The sequence below is a fragment of the Chanodichthys erythropterus genome, chromosome 11 (assembly GCF_024489055.1).
Source record: "Chanodichthys erythropterus isolate Z2021 chromosome 11, ASM2448905v1, whole genome shotgun sequence".
In the NCBI taxonomy this organism is placed as follows: Eukaryota; Metazoa; Chordata; class Actinopteri; order Cypriniformes; family Xenocyprididae; genus Chanodichthys; species Chanodichthys erythropterus.
The window spans coordinates 12,746,001-12,770,617 of record NC_090231.1 but is presented as its reverse complement, the minus strand read 5'-3'; the positions used below and the strand labels follow the sequence as shown (position 1 = coordinate 12,770,617).

General features: G+C 37.1%; 2 protein-coding genes across 6 annotated transcripts; one reads left to right on the top strand and one right to left on the bottom strand.

Moving 5' to 3' along the window:
* The first annotated feature begins 1,818 nt into the window (after positions 1–1,818).
* Positions 1,819–8,727, top strand: zpax4 (zona pellucida protein AX 4). Its single transcript, XM_067401745.1, has 19 exons — positions 1,819–2,221; positions 2,299–2,378; positions 2,466–2,555; positions 2,641–2,768; positions 3,223–3,363; positions 3,425–3,496; positions 3,569–3,739; positions 3,852–3,948; positions 4,103–4,323; positions 4,410–4,563; positions 4,646–4,860; positions 4,968–5,085; positions 7,144–7,349; positions 7,451–7,568; positions 7,716–7,885; positions 7,981–8,078; positions 8,173–8,282; positions 8,359–8,499; positions 8,587–8,727. The coding sequence occupies exons 1-19, from the start codon at positions 2,199–2,201 to the stop codon at positions 8,604–8,606; spliced, it is 2,373 nt and encodes a 790-aa protein (XP_067257846.1). The 5' UTR covers positions 1,819–2,198; the 3' UTR covers positions 8,607–8,727.
* On the bottom strand, positions 8,668–23,424 carry si:dkey-19b23.10 (suppressor of activated egl-4 protein 1). Of its 5 annotated transcripts, none has more exons than XM_067401746.1 (15): positions 22,735–23,424; positions 22,470–22,506; positions 21,964–22,064; positions 21,662–21,879; positions 15,106–15,938; positions 14,892–15,010; positions 14,584–14,736; positions 13,062–13,285; positions 12,708–12,862; positions 12,527–12,630; positions 12,294–12,354; positions 11,758–11,846; positions 11,540–11,674; positions 9,402–9,502; positions 8,668–9,261 (listed from the first exon to the last, which is right to left on the bottom strand). In XM_067401746.1, the coding sequence occupies exons 5-15, from the start codon at positions 15,875–15,877 to the stop codon at positions 8,811–8,813; spliced, it is 2,364 nt and encodes a 787-aa protein (XP_067257847.1). In that variant the 5' UTR covers positions 15,878–15,938; positions 21,662–21,879; positions 21,964–22,064; positions 22,470–22,506; positions 22,735–23,424; the 3' UTR covers positions 8,668–8,810. The 5 variants fall into 5 exon arrangements, with proteins under 5 accessions (XP_067257847.1, XP_067257849.1, XP_067257851.1 ...); XM_067401748.1 differs by having other exon boundaries at positions 23,315–23,383; XM_067401750.1 differs by lacking the exons at positions 21,662–21,879; positions 21,964–22,064; positions 22,470–22,506; positions 22,735–23,424 and adding an exon at positions 21,287–21,327.
* Positions 23,425–24,617: the final 1,193 nt, after the last annotated feature.

Sequence of the window (24,617 nt, the reverse complement as noted above, 5' to 3'; positions counted from 1 at the left end):
ATGCACGTTTTTTTTTTTTTTTTTTTTCCTTTTTTCTCTTCACATTTATTGACTGACACCGCTGTGGTTGTGGTTATTGTTGTTCCAGACTAAATGTAGGCAGGCATTTACTAAACAGCTGTATTTCTAAAACAGTGAAACTCAGAATATTATGCAAATCTGCAATAATTAAATATGTTCAATAACACAAATAAATGTATTAACCAATGTTTTTGATGCTGACCTTCGATGATCCAATTAAATAAGCAATAAGCAATGACAAGCATGACATTTTTTAGATTTTTTTTATTATCATTATTTTTTTTATTGCTGAAATAAGAATGTTGAAATGTCTTCTGCTTCCTATTATATTAAAATCCACAAAAGCTGAAAGGTTTGTTTGCGTAGCGCCCTCTTCTGTACAGATGCGAATTTGCTTTTCCTTCAGCCTAAGGCTTCTTCACTTTTGGTGTGAAAGAGCATTTACATTTGTCAAAAATAGAAGTTGTTTTTTGATATTAATAAACAAACAAGAAGGCCCAGCCCAGGTGAGAAAACGTAACGCAGAAATAACGTAATGCAATTAGTTAGCTACTTCTAGGAACTAACGCAATTTGCATGCACAGGAAAAAACGTCTATTTAGCTTTATTTATTAATTGGTATCTTGACTTAATGTATTATATGTTTAGTACCTAATTCATTTGCTGGTACGATCGTTGCTCCTGTTTAGATGCTCAGTTTATCATTTGGCAGATGGAGTAGGCCTAACACACCAGTGGCAGAGAGAATATGCAACTATTGTAAGTTAACTTTGAATTCTTCTGTGACAGAAGATGAGAAACATTTCCTGTATGATTGTTCTTTGCATGTGGATCTGCGTAAAAAATTTTTTGGGTGATCTTGCTCTTGTTGGTGATGTTTGTACTGATGTGTCACATGTTTGCATGGAGATTGGCATTGTACATAATATGTGAAGAAAAGAGTAGGCATATCTGTTATGCTATTGTGATTCTGTGGAACTATGAGCCGAAAGGCCATGTATCTCTGAAATAAACTTGACTTGACCTCATTCATTTATGTTATTATTTTGTTTCTCTTTCTCCCGGTTTCACAGACAAGGTTTAAGCTAGTCCCAGACTAAAATGCATTTATGAGCAGTTTTAACTGAAAGCAACTTGCACTGACATATCTTAAAATATGTCACTGCCATGGTTTTGTCTCAAGATGCACACACTAGACACTCAAATCCTGGCTGATGTTTTATGTGCCTTTGCTCCCACCTTGTGGATAGGAACATTATTACACTAGTTCAATAATTTTTCTTTAGGAAGTTTTATTAAATTAGTTGAGAAAATTTAAATGAGTGAAAGACTGAAAGAAAAAAATATATATACTGGACGGTTGAAACTAAGTTCGAGGTGTCCTTTAAAGAAGTTCTTTAAATTAGCTGTAGATTTTATGTATACATATTTCCCCACTATTTCTTTTCCATAATATTCTTGAATAAGTCACACCTTATAATTTTACTGTACTTTTACTCATTATATACTCACTTTATTCCTACTTTATTCTAGGGAATCCAGGCTAACAAATATCAGCATGCAAATATAAGACTCATAGAGGTAAACTATTGTCTTTTTTTCTTTCTCAGATTGTTTATGACAACAGAAATGCCTACACAGTTTTCTGGTAATTTTTCCTCTCCTGAAACTTAAATGCAGTACTTGCAACATATGGAAGCACATAGTAAGTGTTATTTTTTTCCATACAAAATTGCATTGAAATCTGGTGGTCTTTTATTTTCTGTAATTCCAGCAGCAATGTGTAGCAAAGTTACTATTTTTGAAGATATGTAACGTTCTGTATATATTCATTTAAAACTGGCATTGTCTTACTATTATTAAAAACAATTTTGAAATAAAATTGGCCTATTTTTTGAGCTACGAATAATGGGCGGACCAGGAAGTTCTGGAGAAGGAGGAGCTAACCAGTGACAGCAGCTGGTTAATTATGATGATTTATGTTTGTCCTATTAAGCACGACTGCTGTTGAAGTCGCCAATCAACACAGTCAATCAGCATTGCATATTTAAAATCGAGCCAGCAATCACATGTTGTCAGTCTTAGCGTGTAGTTTGGGATATTGTGATTTAGTGCTAATGTAGTTTTGGAAGTGTTTTAATTTACCACACTACAGACACTTCAGTTAATCAGTGACTATGGCTTTTGGATTTGTTTTAGGGTAATTGTTTTTGAAACCATTTCTTTCTTGTTCTCTTTGTGAAGTGAATCTAATGGGACTTATTTCTCTTTCTTTAGAGGAGTACTTTTCCTGTGTGCAGCAACATGTGCTCTACTTGATGCCAAAAGATTCCAGCAGTCCACCACACTGCCACAAGGTAATGGGCTGATTAAAAAAAAATGTCTGTCAATAAGAGTTTTGTCTGTCTAGTTGTCTCCAAACTGTCTCTTTGTCTTCTTTATAGTTCCCATTGAGGTTCAGTGCAAGGCCCATTACCTGTCCATCTCATTGGCCATACCGCCCTCTGGCAGTGAGCCTCGTTTTGAGGCAATTGGTGCGTTTGTTTCCACTCTTTTTAGCATGTACATGTACAGTTCTAAATGCAAAACGATATGACCTCCTTTTTGGTGTCTTTGTAGATGCCACAGGTGTGTATCCTATTACAGAGAGCTATGGGGCTCAGTGTGGTTACACTTACTCTGTCCAACCCCTGCTGGGTCGTGTTATTCTGAGAGCCTCATACTTCTCCTGTCACACAGACAATCAGGTACACGATCAGATGTCCATAATGATGGATCACTTCCAGGATAATGCTCACTTGAGCGTTATCTAGGCCAAAAATCCTGGCCAAATGTTTGGAGTCAATAAGTTTAGTTAAATTTGATTTAAAGACTTGTTTGTGTCAATGAGTGACAGTAAAGACTTTTGTTAATTCTGTTTCAAATAAATGGACTTAACTTTCTATTCAAAGAATCCTGAAAAACCTTCCAGTTTGCACAAAGCAGCACAACCGTTTTAAGCATGAATCTGTTCTTGAGCACCAAATTGGCATATTAGAATCATGTGACCCTAAAGACCCAAGTAATGGCAAAAACGCTAAGATCCATTAAAATATTAAACCGTAGTTAAGTGTAACATCACAATATTACTGTAACTAAATGCAGCCTTGATCATAAGAAAAGCTGCTTTTTGACCTCAAACTTTTGAATTTTTATTTTCAGAATGATGAGGTCTTCTCCTTCATGTTCGGTGTGATCATTGTGGCTCAGAGTGGGGGTGAATTATTCTTCAATGTCTCTGAGACTTGCTCTGTTCTTCCTTTTTCTCCAAGAGAGGTTATTTGTGAAGAGAACTACATGGAGGTATGAGCGACTTTAATATGATAATGGTCTTCTGGCTCAGTCTAATTGTTTTCCCCTCTAGGTGTCCGTGAAAACTGATCTTCCTTGCTCTACATCTGGCAGTGTTAAAGACTTCTCTGCAGCTTTCTCTGTGGTAAGTGGCTAGCTCTTATTCTTAATGGTTCACTTTGAACACATGGTTTTGGCTGCACTGTTTTGCTTGAAGGCCCGAAGTTCAGCAGTGGAGACCTGGCAGGTGATGTTACAACAAGGAGGACAGCTGTCTGAAGTCATGTCGACTGAAGATGCTGCTGCTCTGGGCTACTTCATAACGGCCACACCAGGCAGACTTGTTTTTCGGACAACCTTTGGACAACCTTACGCTTCTGTCAAAATGGTATGCCACATAACCAAAATGGTTAATGTCACTTCCACTTAACCCAGAATGGGTACATGTGACTTGATCTCAAGTGTTAACACTGACATCAGAACTTCTTCCTTTGTTTCAGGTCAGTGGTGTTGCAATTGAGGTGGTTGAAGCCACAGTGTTTTTTAGACAGAACTGGATGGTGGTCATGGTGGACCTGGTTGTTGCCTGCTCACTGGGTAAGAACCAAACGTGTATCGGTTTAACTTGCCAAATTGAGTTTTACCATAACTATACCTGTTTAGTATTGTGAAAAGGGATTAGTGCATTGCATTTGAACAATGTTTGAGTCCCCTTCAGGTTCTGTATTTGGACCATATTTTGTTGTTTCAGATAAAGGCTCTTTTGATGGCTATAGACTTCACTGGAGGACCCCTGCAGTAATGACTCCTCTGGCTCTTCAATCTGCGCTTAGGAGCCAGTACATAAGCATTGGAGTTGATGGTGTTCTCCTAGATGAACAGGCCTCGGTGAACCGAGGCTACTCTCTGACTGCCAGTGGAGACGCTATTGACAGTAGCATCCCCATTGCTGCTGAGGGTGCGATCAGGAAGGTATGGTCTATGGAATTCTATCCATGTATGTTACTTTCTTTTTTTTTTTTATGCATTCTGGTTATGAAATTTTAACTTGCCTACAGAGCTTTGTGACTGATGGGGTGTATAATGAGTTGTACACCGCCCAGCTGACCTACCAGCAATCGTTTGTGGACCAGCGTGGTGTGGAGACAAAGTACAATGTGGTCCGGCAAATAGCCACTCCACCAATTCCTCGTCTTCCCTTTTCAATTAACCGTGAGTTGGAATGGATGTTAAGTGTTTGTCATTGCTGCTCTTTGTGAACTAAATTCCCTTTTTACTGTACTGACTTTTCCAGAAACTAACCCTGAGGAACGAGTCTTCACAGTCTACCTGGGTAATATTCCTTTTGATGTGGAACTGGTGGCCATAGAGCTGAATGGGCAGGAGATCTCTGTGCTGACTGCCATGCAGATGGGATTCTCCATCATCAGAGTCCAAGAAGAGGGCAGTGATATTACCTTTGCGTACATCCTTAGGGTGCCATTTGAGGACCAATTTGTTGTGAAGCAGGTGAGTTTGGTCTTGTCAACTGATCTCCATTCTCTAGGTTAATTCTCCATTCTCTCCAATTGGATCAAATTGGAGTCAAACTGGTCTTTGTTTTCTGTCTCTTTCAGTACACTACAGAGGGACTTTTCGAGTACTCTTTGGAAATTAAATGGACTTTGAACATAACTTCTCAAATGGAGTCCTATTACCACTTTTCCTCTGTGACCGCTTTTGTCCAAGATATCCGTGAGGACCACTTAAGTTTTCAGTATTTAAATATTAAATGTTTTGCGTGGCCAGTTCTGCAGTTTCGGACACCTTAATTCTTGACAAGTGTAGCACATTCCCCTGGTTTCACAGATGAGGCATAAGCTTAGCCCAAGACTAAGGGTACTTTTACAGGACTGTTTAAAATGGAAATAGTTTTTTAGTAGTTCTGCATACAGATGAGACATTCTAAATGGTCCTCATTCTTACAAATCCGGGAAAATGACTAAATGCTGTGTTCTGCTGGCAGGCCATAAGATCAAAGTCACTGGAAGGCAAGCCTGCAACCTTTAGCCAAAAAAGCATAATGGCTAATGCTACACAGGGAAGGAGACCAGAGGCTTTTTTTTTCTTTTTCTTTTTTCATGGATGTCAATGGATGAGGCTTTACTATGCTGATTAAACAGTTTCTGTGGGGAAATGGCTAATTTATTGAATCGACAGCCTGTTAATCTTCAGCATGTTTTACACTAAACGATACTTTTGTTGGGAACTATATGTAGATTTTTAGCTTGGTTTTAAAAAAGTATTTTAAGAGAAGGCAGTGGCATCATATTCCCTTGTCTGCCATTACACAATGGGCTGAGAGGTGCCGCACGTGATTAAGTTAGCTGTTACGCTTTCTCCAATGGTAAGATGCAAACCCTCCTATCTCCCTATAATATGATCTCTGATTTAGGTGATAACCCTATTGACTGAACGTAATGCGCATGTGCATGACGACATTGTTTTCAGATTTGCATTTCTTTACACTGAGACGTTATCAAACCAGTTCTCAAAAGTTGCAGTTTCAGACCACCAATGGCGTGTAAATGAATGGCCAAAATGCTTGTTTAAAAAAATATAAAGTGACTTGGCTGTCCTAGTTGACCTAGGTCTAACCCTGGTGTAATCTAAGCCCTGTCTGTGAAACCAGGCTATTGTCTAATTGAGGTGTTTTAAAGGATTAGTCCACTTTCAAGTTTCCTGAATGTACTCACCCCATGTCATCCAAGATGCCCATGTCCTTCAGTCAAAGAAATTAAGGTTTTTGAGAATTTCATTAAAGGTGCCCTAGAATCAGAATTTGAATGTACCTCGGCATAGTTAAATAACAAGAGTTTAGCACATGGAAAAGACATACCTTGAGCTTCAAACCCCATTGTTTCCTCCTTATGTAAATCTCAATTGTTTAAAAGACTGCCGGAAAACAATTGGATCTCAACATAACACCGACTGTTACGTAACAGTCGGGATCATTAATATGTATGACCCCAATATTTGTATAATGCCAGCCCATTTGACGCATTAGACAAGGAAAGGCAGTATTAACGTCTGGATCTGTGCACAGACAAGGTAAGCAAGAACAACAGCGAAAAATGGCAGATGGCGCAATAATAACTGACATGATCCATGATGGCATATTTTTAGTGATATTTGTAAATTGTCTTTCTAAATGTTTCATTAGCATGTTAGTAATACACTGTTAAATGTGGTTAAAGTCACCATCGTTTCTTACTGTATTCACGGAGACAAGAGTCGTTGCTATTTTCATTTTTAAACCAGTGTAGTCTGTATAATGCATAAACACAACTTCATTCTTTATAAATCTCTCCAGTGTGTAATGTTAACTTTAGCCATAGAGCATAGCCTCAAACTCACACAGAATCAAACATAACCATCTAAATAAATACTGTACTCGCATAATTCGAAGCATGCATGACGAACATCTTGTAAAGATCATTTGAGGGTTATATTAGCTGTGTGAACTTTGTTTTTGCGCTGTGTATATATAGTCGAGAGCCCGTGGGGCAGAGGAAGCACATCTCTTAAAGGGGCCGTGCTGAGAAAATCTGTGCGTAGTTAATGATTCTCCAAAATAGGCAGCTAAAAAAATTAATAAAAAAAAAAATCTATGGGGTATTCTGAGCTGAAACATCTAGGGCACCTTTTAAACAGCCCTTTTCTTTTCGACTGAAGAAAGGACAAGGGCATCTTTGACACCTGAAAGGAAAAGTTTTGAAAATGTACTAATCCTTTAACTTTGCCTCTCAACAGTTCCATTCGTCTTTGACAGCCTGTGTGCTAACAATGGCATACGCTTCATGAAAGATCATCATGTGTACGACTACTTGTGGGACGTTGTCATCGGTCAATACCCGCTGACCCAACAGCTGGCATCTGAGCGTGGCTACATCATGACCAATGACAGCATCTCCTTGACACTGGATGTCCCTCTATTTACAATCGGATACATCTATGAGGTTTGTCAACCACTAGCAGGGCCTGTGTAAGCGTCAAGTTTCTTAAAAATTGCCTCTTAATTTCAGCCTTGCAGTCAAAAACTAACATCCCTCTGTTGTAGAATATCACTCTGCAGCAGTTCCTTGGCACATTTGAACTTCTCACCAGAAATGCTAAAACCCTGGAGATTAAGCAGTCCTCAGCCAAAAGCTGTCTCTTTGAAACCACTGAGCTCTTGGGTAATGCAGCAGTTCTTATTGGCTTCACGCACATTTTTGGCATTGGCAGCAGAAAACACAAGCTGGCTTTGTCTAGGGATGGTAAAGGATTGTCACTTTTACAAAATAGTCTGGCTTGCAGTTTAAGTGGTTTCCATCTCTTTGTAGTGTGCTCTTCTGAGGGTGTGATGACTGTAGTGAGTGACATCACTAAAGCGGTACCTGCTGCAAACCCTGCCCGAACCACGCTATTGGACCCAAGCTGCAGACCTCAAGAAACTGATGAGACCAGAGTCCTGTTCTCCTTTGGACTAAACACCTGTGGCACTAGATTTCAGGTGCTAAAAGGGGTCTTTTCTCTACCAATACCCCCACCACACATGCAAATGAAAGTTACTTTACTTTACTACTCTCCCTCTTTCTCTCTATTCAGATTGATCAGCAGTATGTGACTTATGAAAATGAGATCATATTTCATGAGTTGTATTCCACAGACAGCAAGCCAGTAATAACAAGAGATGCTGCGTACAGGTAGTATTACCCTAGTGAGTATTTATTAGCTCACTGCTATCTAGGCACACAGCCACTTTTTTTTTTTTTTGTTTTTTCCTCCCTCCCCTCTCAGGATGACTGTGAGGTGCATTTACCCAGTAAGTGGTATTGAAAACCTTTTTGTGGACCGGAAGCTCAGAATGGGGACACCTGGAATTGGACAAATCAAGGACCCTGTGAAGGGTAAGTTGATCAAGCTTATTAACTACCTGACAGCAATTTGGTTTCTTTAGGCTGAATCTTTGTTTTCTATTTCCAGTTCCTCCCCAAATGCCCATGCAGCTTCAGAAACAAACCGTTATGAAGCCCTCTTATCAGGCAGTTGTTGCAAAGAAACCAGCTGACTATGTGCATGTCGGCCAATGGAGCTCACCAGCAGATAAACGTGCTTGGTCATTAGGTGAACTTTATATAGTGTAATATGTGTGTGTATGTGTATGTACATATACTATGTGTATAATAAGTGCATGTACCTTTTCTTTTTCAGGACCTAATGGCAACTTTTAGATTTTGGAGTGATTTAACTTGTATCATGCTCTTTGCCTTTTGAAATAAACTAGTTTACTAAAGCCTCTTGGTGTCCTTTTACATGACTTTAGGTTAATTCATGTGTGAAGATGAGTCTACCTTGTTTAAAAGCAGTAATTTTTAATTCTTATAGCATTGAAAGTTAAAACTGTACAAAACTGTCAGTTTGGTAATAAGTGAAAATTATTGGGTATCGGTCCATTGTTTACTTGCACTGTCCGGTATGCTCAAATGAAGCCCATTTACCACAGAGCCTCTGTTATAAAACAGGCTGCCTGTTTCTACACTGTGCAGGGAGCCCCATGTCTGCTGATGTCCAGTGTGGAGGGATAAGGGGGGCGCTTTTGACACAATCTGTGGATTCTGGGTGGAAGCCATGCAACTGGTACTACTGGTTGGGCATGTACTCTGAGTCTTTGTGCTCTGAAGAAAAGCCAACTGGTTCTGTGTCTGGACCAAATTCTGAATCAGACTTTGGGTCAGGATGTGATTCTGATGGTGGGTCTGGTTTGGATGAGCCAGTGCTCTGGTCACGTTGTGGTTTGGGTGTATCTGTAGTTTTTCTCTCCAGTCCTCTTGCTGCTGTCGATGGATCTTCATGTGAGCATTTCTACTTTTTATTTTGTAGAACATCCTGAAAAGACAATTTGCAAGGTCAAGGGGAAGGCTGGACATGACAATGTCCAGTGAGTTCACTGAAAGCCAAGGTCTTGGTTTCAAATGCATATTAAGTAGGCTACTGGAACAGCATAGGAAAAATTCGTTCCTACTTACTTTCCACACTGTTTACAAGGAAAGCTTGTGGGAAGTGGTGGGGTGTGAATCAGTCTCTCAATACTGGCTTGGTTCGCTAGCATCTTGGGGGATGGAAGAACCTGTGGAATAGTTAGATTTTCAAATATTTACTACAAAAACAGTATTCTACAAGGTGTCTGGTGTTATCCTTCAAAGAATTAGCAAATCAAGCTATCTACTGGCTATTGAAAATTAACCATGGTTTTGCTACAAATTAGTTTACCTTTGTTACCAGCAACTACAAATTACAAAAACATGGTTATACTATAAAACAATGGTTAATTTTCGTTAGGACTGTTAAACTGGGTTTACAAATGTGTATTTGTATTTTGTAATAAGTTAAATGGCGTTAAGTTATATCCCACTGAATACCGTTTGAGGCGCATGCGCACTCGTGAAGCAAAGTCAGAAGACTCGCGTGCTGTCATTGCAAGCTTTTACGCATTTCAAAAAGGAATAATTTGTGAATTTTTCTCTCATTTGCAGATGAGGATATAACAGTAAAATGTAAGTTATTCACTGTGGGAAAATTTTCTCAAACGCAAATCTACCAAAGCACCTGACCAAACCACGCTAAATATTTAGTTTCAAGCGTTTATTATAAAACGTTAAAGTTTTGTACAGATTTGTGTACTGTTACTAAGCAGTGACCTTGGATAGTTTTCATATGTTTTGTACATAAAAAATGTACTATAGTTAAAGTTGAAATGGAAGAAACTGTGCTTTGACCATATGCACGGTTACTTCCTAGCTGGTTTTCGATAAACTAGCTTGGGCATTTCCGGTGAACTGTTAGCTGTCATTCTGCACTCGCTGTAAATCGACACAAAACCATCAATGGTTTACTTTTTAATGTTGTATTTATATTTTACTATAGTTATTTACCAGTTAACCAGTTGTATTGGTTGCAATGAAGACTTGAAGGAAGCTAATGGAAACGTTGAAAATTGGACACGTGCACTCCAACATTTGTCCAGAACGTTAAATGTTATTTTTAATCCTTCTGAGATTGTCCCCATTTGTACAACTTAAAGTTTCAAGATGTAGGAAATCCATCATTTGATAGAAAACACGTTTATTTAATTAATATAAAATAATTACTAGACATTAATTATCAGCAGATGGCAGAAGGGGAGCATTTATTGTCTCATATTAGTCATTTCATGTAAAAAGATTTTTTCACACGTTTCGTTTTTTAATAAATATAAAACATGATAAAATCACTAGTTTTAAAAATAAATTTTGTCAAGGTGAAGTATGAAGTAATCACACACACTCATGAAAAACAATAACTTGTCTTGCAAATGAATTGCATAGAAAGCAGGCACTGCTCCCTCCCTCCCTTTATAATCACTGAAGCTGTCACTCACTGATTTCGACACACTTGTGAAAACTCACATTTTATTCAATGAATTTAAGTGCAAAATAATTATTTAATTTACAGTGTTGATGCTTATTTTTCACGAAAGTGTAAAACTGATAGTCAAATTGAATTTTGCTGAGGGTGAACACTGAGTGACGTGTCTTTTGTATGTTGTCTTGCGTTTAAATAACTAAATTAATGCTAGGCCTGACTATTAGAGTGACCTTATTCAGATAATAAACTAAATATTACACTATTGATGGTGTTAAAGCTACCTCATGACATCGAAGATACTGACACACACACAAACAAGTGACATTTCACCGCAAGTTTTTCAGCTGGTTTAAATTATTGCATAAGTTCTAAAGAACGTTCCATGCATACGGTCTTCGAGATTCACTATTCTGAAACGCTCGAAAGAACAGGCTGACAGCACCTGCTGGTAAAGGCAGTGTGAATGCAATGAAACCCAGTCTAAACACTTTGACACCTTTTTAAGTCTATTGCAAATATTTTAAGTTAGTGTAATCTATTAAATGTAATGACAAATAATGAAATACTTTAAAATATAAAGGTTCTGTAAAATTTGTGTTATTTAATGTGTAGCTACTGCTTGTTTAGTGTGTAGACAGAGTATGGCAAATATGTCAGTTTAAAAGCAATTTTATAATTCTCCTTTTTGAATTAAAAAAACTCTCCACTGATTCGAAACAAAGGATTCTTAAATGTTCCAAAGTTTTAAAGTCAGTCTTACCTGATTGATGACGGCTGCAAGTCTCTCTTCCTCCAAACTTTCTCTTTCTCTCTCACACTGTTTCCTTTGTTTCTCTGAAAGCCTCTTGGAGTTGTAGTAGAATTCAATACAGTGTGACACCTGCTTTGTTCTCACCTGAAAGTGTGAACATGTTGAATTGCAAATGCTGTGATTTGAAATATTTGGTGGCTTAGATTAACAAATGTTTGATATATTACCATTTTATGTATAAAGGAGAAATCTTTTCCATAAATTGTAAATGCTTTATGGAACAGTCTTTGTTCACTCAAAGTCCAGATATCCGTGCCTAAATGTAAAGTGAAATCGGATTAGTGTTATTTTTAGGGCTGTCAAATGATTAATCGCGATTAATCGCATACAAAATAAAAGTTTGAGTTTGCATAATATATGTGTGAGTAATATATGTAAATAATATGTATATATACATACACACATATTAATGTATATATTTAAGAGAAATATGTTATTTATGTACAAAAATTTTATTTATATATAATATAAATTATATAAAAATATAAATAAATACATATATTTGTAAATATTTCTCAAATATATACATGAATGTGTTTGTATTTATATATACATAATAATTACACACAGTACACCCACATATATTAGGCAAACTCAAACTTTTCTTTTGTATGCGATTAATTGTGATTAATCGTTTGACAGCCCTAGTTATTTTATAATTTGTTGACTAAATGTTTTTGGGAATCAAGAAATGAGTATTTACCAGAATAGTGATAGTTTTCTGATGGAGGGGAGTCTTTAAACAACAGCATCTCCAGCGCTGCCTGTTGCATAGGATTGGTGGAGAGGGATAACAGGGAAAAGAAGGAAGTTTAATAAATATTACGTCAAATTAATTTGTGGAAGACAACATTATTACCATGAACATTTTGGAGAGGTAATTGTGAATACAGTCTTGTAATGTCATAAATCTATAAACATGAATATTGCACTTACTAGAATGTTTCCATTACAACGAGACAGGCTGTGAAGAGCAAGCTCCAAATTGGCGCCACCTCCTGGTAGAACACTGGAGGCGCTCAGGTCAAGAAGATTCTCAACTGAGGTTTGAAATCACACTCATGAATAATTTATAAAGAAATTACTGGTTTGATGGTAATGTAAATATTTTTATTACCATGCTGTAAAAGGGTGTCATTTTCTTCTAGCTCCGCCCAAGGTTTCCATAACAGCTCCTCCTTGACCGCTTCTTCTGGACACACCCCATGCTCTCTTCTATCTGTTATCAGATCTGGCAGCTCAGCTTGGAACTCTGGGCCTATATTTATGCACCTTGGGTGTAAATGTGATAGAAAGTTTATTGATGTCATCTGTCTCTGTTTCTTAAAATGACGGCGATTTGATACCAAATCAAGAGATGAAAAAACACTACTTTGTTTTTTATGTTTCAGGGGAAAATCATTCTCAGCGGCATATCTCATATACGACACCGAGCGACTGAGAAGAAACAAACAAACATCGGAATGCTCACCTTTGTGAGTCATCATTTTTCCTCTCGCCTGTCCACATTGCTCTGTTTTCCACAGCAAAGGAAGACAACAGGTTGCAGAAGAGCCCCGTTCCACTACGTGTCGGGTTCAGCATTGGAGGTGGTGTATAGTGAGGTACGGTTCCTTCCCAGTTCTCCATGAGCTCTCTACTCAGCTGGATCACACTATTGAAAGGCACTCCAGTATACACGGAACCTGGAACATTCTACATGTGGCAAAAGGAAAATGTGAGTGATGCTACATAAAATATTTATTAATTAATGATTAATAAATAATATTAACAGGCATTAAGGCTTGTGGTTTTTAACACTTGTTACTGTACATTCAAACAATATGTGAAGTTTTTTTTTAATGCTTTTATAGTATATAAATACTACTGTTTAAAAGTTTGGGGTCAAAGTTTTTCTAATCTTTTTTAAAAAAGAAGTCTCTTATGCTCACCTACCAACTTGGATTTGATCAAAAATACAGTAAAATCTGTAATATTGTGAAATATTAAATATAATATTTTATGTTTTTTAATATTATATATAATATATGAAATAGAAAGCATTTGTGACATTATACACTACAGTTCAAAAGTTTGGGGTCAGAATTTTTTTTTTGTAATTGAATAAATTAGTTCAGCATGGTTGCATTAAACTGATCAAAAGTGATTTATAATACAAAAGCTTTCTATTTCAAATAAATGCTGTTCTTTTGAACTTTATATTAATCAAAGGATCATAAAAAGTCGTACACAACTGTTTTCAACTTTGTTATTAATAAATGTTTCGTGAGCAGCAAATCAACATTTTATGATTTCTGAAGAATCATATGACACTGAAGAGGAAAAAAAATGGTTTGCCATCAAAAGAATAAATTGCATTTTAAAATATATATTCAAATAGGAAACAATAGTAACAAAATATTCCACAATATTATGTAATATTTTATGAAATAGAAAGCATTTGTGACATTATACACAACGGTTCAAAGTTTGACATCTGTAAGAATTTTTTTTTAAGAAATTGAATAAATTAATATTTTGTTCAGCAAGGATGCGTTAAATTGCTTAAAAGTGGCAGTAAAGACATTTAAAATGTAACAAAAGCTTTCTATTTCAAATAAACTTTCTATTAGTCAAAGAATCCTAAAAAGGTCATACACGACTGTTTTCAACATTGATGATAATAATAAATGTTTCTTGAGCAGCAAATCAACATTTTAGAATTATTTCTGAAGGATCATGTGACTCCGAAGAGAAAAATTCAGCTTTGCCATCACAGGAATAAATTGCATTTTATAATCAAATAGAAAACAATTAATTTAAATTGTAAAAATATTTCACAATAATACTGTTTTTGCTGTATTTTGGATCAAATAAATGCAACCTCTGTTAGCAGAAGAGACTTCTTTTTAAAAAAAAAATGTAAAAAATCTTAAATCTAAAAAATCTTATCTAAAACTTTTGAATGGTTAAAGGCCAAAACTAAATGAATCAGTAAAATTTTGGTCTCATGCCTGTGTGCTGGAGGACCCCAGAGGTTTGTCTGAGGACCCTGGACTGAAGTTCAGTCCAAAACTAATTCGTGATCCTTCTCCTGGCCCTGACCCCTGCACATGGAGACCGGACTGGTGCAGAGTAGGTCCATATGAATGTGATGATTGCCCCATCTGTCATGATGAAAAACGTGGTTGTACATTATTTAGTGAATGCTGCATGCTAGCATGACCAGCTTCAACTACAGAACATGAGAATAATGTGAAAGCCATTGATGCATGAATCTAACATTCTTGACCAGGGTAACAATCTGTCTGAATGTGCAGACCTGAGGCCATGTCATGTGATCTTCAGATGTCCCAGGCTCGTGACCCAGATGCTGCTGCACGCAGGACTGAGGATGATCTTGAGCAAGTGCATGGTTGAGGGACATTTGCAGTGAACATTCTAAGCAAGAAAAGTGCGATTCATTAAAAATCACACGATGACTTATATTTCAAAATAGGTCAACACACAAAATGTTGCGTTTTTATTACTCATACCTTTCTGCAGGGGGTTTATTTGTTTCAGATGAGGGCCTCCATGCTCTGAATAAACCAGGGAGGAGTTTGACTCTTGTTGGAGGTGTTGCGTTAAGTCCAAACTGTAGTTGCCATCATCTTGTAGCTGGAGCCAAATGGGGTGATTGTACCTGCCGGTGGAGGGCGAAGGAAGAGAGGGGAAGAACTGCAACGACCCATCCGTCTGCGTCTGTGATTGGCTCAAGATCTGTCCGGGCAGGAAGTGTTGAGGTCGTTTGGGAGGAGAGAAGGATGGAGGAGGCAGGGGCGTCGGAGGTGGGCTAAGAACCAGAGGGAAGGAAAGGGAATGTGAAGGAGGAGTAGAGTTGTTGAAGCCGCTCTGCTCTCCTCCACCCAGCATTCGTGAAGTGTTACGACTGCAAAACGCCTCGGAGAAAGAATCCAGTTTTTGTTGCTGATGCTCAGTTGTTTCGTAACAGTCTGCCACCTCCTGTTGGTGGCAGTGAGAACTCCAGTCGGTCTCATACACTCCAGCTTGTGCCTTGTTCCTGTTGAGTCCCATAGAGGACACGGGGGACGTATTCCCCCAGTAAGCTGCGTTCCCCGATTGATCTATTCCATTCAGAGCACTCCCAGTGCCATCCGTGGCTTCACACGTCACTTCAAACGGGCCGAGGCCACTTAATGAACTTTGTTGGTAAAGATTGTGACTTGACCTTTGACCTTCTGCCTGAGGTCGAAACATCGGAGCGAAGGAGAGCGACTCGGGTTCGGGAGATGTATGGTCAGCCATGTGGCGTGTTGCAAATGGCCGAAGCACCCTCGAGTTAGAGGACGCTCATAGCATCTGAAAACTGAAAAGACAAACAAAGACTATAAGAAGTCATCGAAACTCTTTCAACCTCCTGAACGTTAGTGAACCAAACCACACAAACAACTGATTAATGGTTTCTTTGCATCTCCCTCTGTAACAGCTGCTTTTTAACAGCAAAGAAAAACAGCTTCGCAGAAACAGAGAAACATCTACAGCAACAATCAAAAGACTACAAACGGACTTTGTTTGTTCTATGTTCAGCTTGTTACTTTCTCTCGTCCTTCTTTCTCAGTCTTTTTTGTCTAGCGCTTACTCACCAATGTTCTTCTTTCTTTATCCATAACCTGTTGCTTTTGTTCGCGTGCTATCTGTTCATGTCGACCCGTGAGTTTTGTAGAGCGTGCGACCCAGCAATCGAAATTAAAACAGAGCCACGTGTGAAAGCAGCCGCTCTCTCTGGCTCTTTCTGGCTCGTGCGCAAACACATCATGCTTAAATGTGAAAACACTTTCTCACACATTTCTTTCACAGGTGCCACCGATCAAAAGGTAAGTCTTCGGTTGTCATAGAGTCGTCACCCCCTCCCTTAAAACCCTGAACCGAAAGCCACATCCTGAGGAAGCAGTCACGGATCTCCCTCTATCTCTCTCTTTCTATATCTCTCTCCCTCTTCTGTCTTGCTCTCCTCCTTAACCTCCTTTCCTTCTCAGTCTATTTTTATCTTTTCTCCTTCATCACAGACTAAAGCAATCTGTGGTATACTCACGGTCTCCCTCCTGGTCCAATGAGGGTCTCATTGATGGTGAACGAACAGACAGACAGTAGAGCAAACGGCAGAATCCATCAAAACTTTACTACACTTTTTTTAACAATTAACAAAAGCTGCAGGATGAAAGTGTGTTGTCTTCACTGATGTTGGCAGGTTATGAGACCTTTTGGGCTTATTGTGCTTGCGGCTCAGAATGTTATCTTGAGATTCGCATCTGTTGTGGTTAGTGACTTCAGTGTAAAGAACGTAAGAGTTGTTTAACTGGCAGGTAAGGCGTGGGTGTGCGTGTAAGTGTATATGATATGAGTGAGAGGCAACGCTTCCTGTCAAGTGTGTGTGTGTGTGTCGGTCAGAGTAAGAACATGTTTGTGTATTTTTTTTTTGCTATCTTTGAACTCTCTTGTGTATTTGTTTTTGTTGTGCGGTGTGTTAAGTGTTTAACTTTATTGCTTTATTAAGATTTTGTGCATGCATAAGTGTTTGTGTGTGTTTCTGTGCATGTGTTTGTGTGGGCGAAAAGAATGTGTTTACGCCAGTGAGAATCTGTGGTTGTTCAAAATCACGTGACGGGAAGTTGACCATGAAACAACGATAGAACAGGAAGTGGACAAGGGAAACCTCCGTACACCCCGCCTCCGCTCTCTCGCTTTGTTTCTGCAAGTGTATCCCTCATATACCCACAATATAAAATTGTTTCCATACCGCATACATTGTCTCTGCACCCCTTTTTCCACCCACACATAGTGTTTCCCTCTCTTTTCTCTCTCTCTCATGCTATCTTGTTCACACCATTTTAACTGTTCTTTGCTGGATAATAGCAGTTTGATGTAACCACTGCTTTTTTATTTTGAATGACAGGCCAGTACTACAGGTCCTCCCACTCTGTCGCCGTGTGCCTTGAACTCAGTCAGAGCCATTAAACTTTGAGAGACTGTGAATCTGGACGGCCCACGCACAGGTTGTAGGTTTGGCAGTTTTGGCTGATGAGGGTGATGTTAATTCAGTGGTGAGTACAGTATGAATGTACCTGCACAAGTCACCTACACAAACCTCACCATTAGCATAATGTGGGTGAAAGAATAAAGGTGTAAGACAATACACATTGAGCAGACAGATTCCTGGACCAGAGAAATGTAGATTTTTTCACTCTCGCTGCCCTACTTTTAATTTTGGGCCTTTTGAATCTGCTTTGTAGAAGTTTTTAATATCCAAGAACAGAGAGTGTGAGAATTTGGGACTTATTTGCATGCTTAAAATGCCAGATTTGTTCATTCTTAAATCAGTATCATATGCCCTAAATCTATATATCATCAGATAATACTGGAGAAAGGGGCGAGCTTTTTAAGCTAAAACAACATAGGATATAATTGATGGAAAAAGGAGTGTGGAGGTTGTTTTCTAGTTTTCTGTCAGATGTGTGAAAGAGTGAACAGAGGAGGGGGAAAGCAGCAGAGCGGTTTGGACTTTTTTTCCTCTCCTTCTCTATCATTCTATCAAACCGTTTATCTTATCTATGAGACAGCCTTTATAAGTGCATGCAAAGAGATCACAGATGAATGTGACGAACAAATGAAAGAAGTGAGAAAGGAATGAGAGAAGAACCTAAACTTTTTCCCACAGTTTAGGTTACGCAAATAAATAAATGCTTTTTTTAAGTGCAAATTACGTACCCCCCATACCTACAGTTTCTAATGAATTTAGACTCTTCTCTATCATTTGTCTACTCCTGTCTGATTCAAAGTCAGATGTGCCGATGATGCATTTCAGGAGTAATAAGTGATGTATTTAAACATCAACAGCAACACTGATAATCAGGTGTCAATTCTAACTAATTACAGTAGACCACATGTGGCCATGAGAATAGCTGTAAATACACGACTGCATGAAAAGTACGTGATCTTGTACTATTGAGGACATTTACTTCAGCTGTAGCCTCTTGTATGACGAATTGCTTGTGTTGTGAGGTTTTTCATTATAGCACTGGATAAAAGCATCTGCTAAATGACTAAATATAAATAAATATAAACGTACAATTCAGATTCTGATACTTATTTCTGTCCATGTCTTCCCAGCTCTGAGCCGGTGACCTTTTTTATGATAGTATTATACTATTATAAAGTATTTTTTACTTTTTTAGTTTGATGGTGGCATTTTATAATAGCTGAAATGTAATTATAAACTTGAAATTAATCAATCAAATTATTAGCACAACTGTATTTGCATATTGGTTAATGAACCCAATGGCCCGAAGTTCGCTGAAAGAGATTTTAGAATCTAGATTTGAATTTAGATTTATCATATGTTCAGATTTGCATGAAAATTATGTTTTTTGGCAATATTAAAATTCCATGGGTAGTCAGTGCATGATACGCATGTTATGCATGATACATAAATCAACCCTTACTTAAATTATGTCTCTAAGGCAATCCTTGTCTCAAATGCGCGAGTGTTTTCCCTGAAAAAAACAGTAAATGAAAACGTATATTGGATAAATCTAGCATTAAATGTTCCACAAAAGTTAAAATAAATTAAAATAAGCGACAGTTTGAATGTACGCTTTTGTGATAACATGAATATATTTTGGTTCTGCTCGAAAGGTTTTCTATAGAGAGAATGATATATAAAATGACCATAAAGAGGACAAAATCTATATGACTCTCTCACTATTGATTAGATTTATCACTACTCTGATTTAAATTCTTGTGTTTGTCTGTATATCTGTTTATATCTGTGCAGTAGACAAAAATAGTAAATTTAATAATTTCTCTATTTGAGTGCCTTACTGCGTTTAATTTAAAAATGATTAGCGCAAAAGGATAAAAATAAATGCATGTAGTGACAGGCTTCTAAAGCAATCTGTCTTCATAACTGCTTGAACCTGTATTTGCCTATAATATGTAAAAGAAATTAAACAAAAAAAGCTATTGACTTTTTGTTGTTTATAGATTTTTTTTTTATATTAAACAGGTGCAACCTAGATTGAATATCTTGCCTTCCACCGTCAAATAGTACAACATATCCATAGTCAAATAAATGACACGCAAGAACTGCTAAGTGATGTTTCTAAGGACTCCCAGAGCCTTGTTTAAGTAGAAAATTCAAACCTACATCTTAATGAAGACCTACCATAGACTACTGTTGTTTTATATAAAGCTAATTATAATTAATATAGATTAACTCGGAACAAATATCTATAGACTCATTTTAAATATATATATATATATATATATTATATAAATAAATATATATATATAAATATATATTATATAAATAAATATATATATATAAATATATTTGTGTCTGATACGCGACATTTGACACTATCTGAACATGCAATTTATGTTTTACTTAACACATCAATCAGATTACATAAATCCAATTTTACATTTTGTATTTTTTTTATTTTAAAAAGGGTTTGTGACCATTATCATATTCAGTTTGACCTAATACGAAATAATGATCTGAGTCTTAAAATCCACTTCGCACCTTACAAAAAGTCCAGCACCCATTTAATAGCTTAATAACAAAGACGTAACATTGTACTGTTTAAGCAGCATTACTTATGGATGTTAAAGCTAAATTTGACCGCAGTGATCAGTATACAGGAAATATGCCATTGCTGGATGTCAACATCAGACAGAACTCTTGCTTAGACATCATTTAAATGATCCAAAGAGTTTAAAGGCACAAACCAGAAGCTATTCTATTAGTAGTAGGATTCTTGTTAAGCCTAATAATTTTTTTTTTGTATATATATTTTTTCCAGCGTAAAGTTTAATATTAATTATATATATTCAGGAATCAGCATCGCTGGGATTAGTAGTCGATAGCAGCAGAGTCATGGAGGCGGTTGCAGGACATTATCCGTCATATTACAGGTGAGTTTAATTACAGGTGAGTTTAATTTCATAAATAACAATTTTGAAATGCTTTTTCCTGCATGACATTGTACTTTTCAATATAGCAAAAATTCTCAACTTTGCTTATTAGACCCCGCTTTGTAAATATGAAACAGTATGCAAATGACAAAAGAATCGCACACTGAATTATATTAATAAGTGAGTTATTAATAATTTGCATTGTCCGCCATCAATAACTAGGTCATTAATGACCGGGGTTAAAAGGAAGAGCCTTGCACACACACTCAGTTGTTCAGGAATATCAGTCCCATAATTGTCAACGTGACTCTTTAATTGCACATTAAAGGTGAGCTAAAACAGGAATTAACCTTAAAGCTACAAAATAATTTTTTAAGTCACACATTCAATAAATAATTTACTGAATATGACCTACACAAATAGAAAGCATCATTTTATTATACAGTGTTTTTTAGTTAAAGAGCACAGAACCAAAACAATTTTTTCTCACAGGATTGTACGCAATCCGATTCCATTTCTCGTGAGAATGACTCACAGGGATGCGTAAATTCACAGATTATCAGCAAAATCAACTATTTTGTGATTCGCAATACACAGACTGTTGCAGAAGCCACTGTAATATGTTCATGGAGCGTTAAAAATGCTGTTATTAAAAGTATTATCATATTATGCATCTCTTAAACTAAAGAAGGTATACCTTAATTAAATGCAAAAAGAGGTACATTACGGTCAAAAAGATACCTCATTTGATCCAAGCTGAGATTCTAGCGGATCCACTATATTCCAGTATAGGAGTATAGTGGATATGCTAGGCCTCAAACACGCAGATCCATGTTGCTCAGCTGAAACTATTTTTGCTCAAGTCTTCGAGTCTGGTGCAATACACAATCTTATGACATTCAAGCACAAATGAAACCTGCGTGTATCGCTTTACATTCAAGATTACAAAACAAACAAAATGAGTGTCAGTGCAACCATGCCTGTTTCTCAAACATCTGAAATAGATGTGCACATCCTTGTAAAACACTACTGACATGCCTGTTTTAGCGCTCACTAACTCACTTCGCTGTCTGTTTTTTGTTGGCTTGTTCATAAATAGAGTAAGATGTCACTTACCTCTCTGAAGTCAAGGCCCGCAGGACAGTTGAACTCTACCAGCTACATGAACGTCTGTATTCACGAGTGAATGAGGGAGGGATGCATGGCTATGGTAAGACAGTCACAGAGAGAAAGACATAGAGATACTCTGCGGAGGCGTTGGTGATGGTTAACTTTTCGGTACGGCAGTCTTCTCTTGGTTCCTCTGATCTTTTGAAGCCTTTGTCATTGTGATCCTGGAAACGAGTGAGAAAAAAACATCATACACCATAGAGAGAGAGAGAGAGAAAGAAAAAAAACTGTATTGCTCCGACTCAGACCTCAGTGGCAGCTCTCAGTTTGACAAAGCGCCTGTCCTTGCCCCTACATTCTCTCTTTCTTATCCATCTTGTGTTTGTTTGTTATTTACCGCTATGAAATGCTGTTTGGGGAAAAAAAGTATTCTACAAAATTGTGTCATATTGGTTGTAGGACATTGATATATTTGTTCCATGTTGTAATTTATGATGGTCTCCTATTCCTCATCGAAGGGTTTCAACCGGGTCTATGAAGGTACGACATTGGGTCAGTGTAGATAATAAAGCATAATAAAATTGATACAGATTATTGGAATAGCAGAAATGTTTCCATTTTAACAGCTGCACCAGTTGATTTTGGATGAAGCCTGCTAAAAGACGTTGTTTTTAGAGAACTAAAAACAAATAAAGTAACATCTAAATTAATTATTGATATAAATGATCAAAAATATTCTGAATCACACCAACAGAACTAGTTTTAAGAGTTCGATTGGGTAGAAATAATGAAAATTCTGTTGTCATTTACTCACATTCACGTGGTTCCAAATCTGTATGACTTTCTTTCTTCTGTTGAACACAAAGATATTTTGAAGCACCTTTCAGCTGCTCATGTTTGTACAATAAAAGTTATTGGGGTCCAAACCCACGTTGAACCTCACTGTCTTTGTTGTATGAACAAAGAACATAGACTTCTTTCAAAATATCTTCTTTTTTGTTCCACATGAGAAGTCAGACATTTTGTAACGCACATGATGAGAGAATTTTAATTTTAAGGTAACAATTGTAGTTTCCCACCTCAATGAGTAGATGACATATTTCTGTAGGCCATTATTAATGATTGGGTATGAAAATGATTGTTGTAATGGCAACACATTTAAAGGAGAGTCACTATTTCATGCAGAGATTTTAAGGAGTGTGACAAACAACGGTATTTTTGATATTGAAAGTCACACTTTTGCTGAAGATGATATAGAGTTTGGTGATGATGATGGTATAGTGATAATGGAGGTGGTGATGCTTACGAAGACGATGAAACGTTCAAGATGAAGATGGGGTTCGAGATAACAGGGTTTAATGAAGTATAGTGAATGTGAGTAGGCTGTCGCAGTAAAACCGAGAGTCAGGCATGACTGAGCATTGTTCGGTGAGGAGTTTCACATCAACAGGGCGAGAGGGGGCGTTGTGTCGTTCTCTCTCTCTTTCTATCTATCTCTTATTGAGAAGGAGGGAGGAAAAGGAGAGAGAAAAAGAGAGCTAGAGAGAGAGAGAGAGATGATAAAGCCTGCACAAAACCCAAATCAGATGAGAAGACGAGTTTTGCGGTTCATAGTTACCAGAAATGTTTCCTGATCATAAAGGCATTTCAAATGAATACCTTAAGTTGAATAAGATAAGTTGCTATGTGATTTGGCTCCATTTTCGTAGTCTCAAAAAACCCGATTCGCTGCCGTCAAAAGTTGCCCAGAGTCAAAATGAAACCCCCATCCCCACAGAAAAGACACACACAATCACATATGTACACACACACACACAGACACATCTGACAAATACGCGTAACACACACACACAGGTTTGTGACCACACTCTGTCATCTCAAGAGTGCGACGTCGTGTTTTACCAGAAACACGTCGTTGTCTCCGTCGACTCTGAAATATCACTGTACCCCCGCTGACATTCAGATCAACACTCACATGAACAAACAGCTGTTATAATGTCATTTGAGACATAATTGATGTATCAAAACTATTTACACAAACATTGCTCCAAACATTTTTATATAACAAATATTAATAATAACAAAATCTAATTCATTTAGGGTAACGCTTTATTTCAATGGTCCGCTTTTTAGACACTATAGTAACTATAAGTAACTTTGCACCTACATGTCAAATAACTCTCGTTAGAGTATTGTTGAATGTCTGATTAATATCTGCTAACACTATTACTTACTATGTCTTCTAACATTATACTACTTACCAGAAGTAACTTTGCAACTACGTCAACTTATTCTACTAACCCGAACCCTAACCTAACACCTAAACTAAGTCTACTAATACTCTGCGAATTATTTGATATGTTGTTGCAAAGTTATTTATAGTTAGTAGAATGTCTAAAGTGGACCATCGAAATAAAGTGTGCCCTATTTTAGTCCTTTTAGTCCTATACTAGTAGTAATTTCCAAACCCAGAACTTAAACTTTGGTTCACTACTGTTATTTGCTCTCTTTGTAAAATAATAATAAAAAAAATGCATAAAATATTTAAATTATCATAGAGAAGGAAAGTTTACAGCAATTGTACAAAGAAACATTTTATACCTCATGTTGTACATTAATTGCAATTACTTTAATATACACCTAATATTATAACAAAAATGTCATCAAAATTATTATTATTTTATTTTATTTTTTTAGGAAAAGGTATGATTAAATAGTTTTTAAATGTAATAACTGTAAAGCACAAGCTAACTTAGATTCTGCGAATGTGTTTTAAACAGCAAAAGCCGGATGGTGAAATATATTCATGTAGAAACAATGTTGTTTTGTTCAGTCTTTATCTAAACATCTACTGACCTGGATGTTTTTTCCCTTCTGATTTAGATTTTACAAAACACCTTTTAGTTCTCACCAAAAATTTTTGCAATCTGTTTATATTCTTTGCAGCTTTACTCAACTTGAC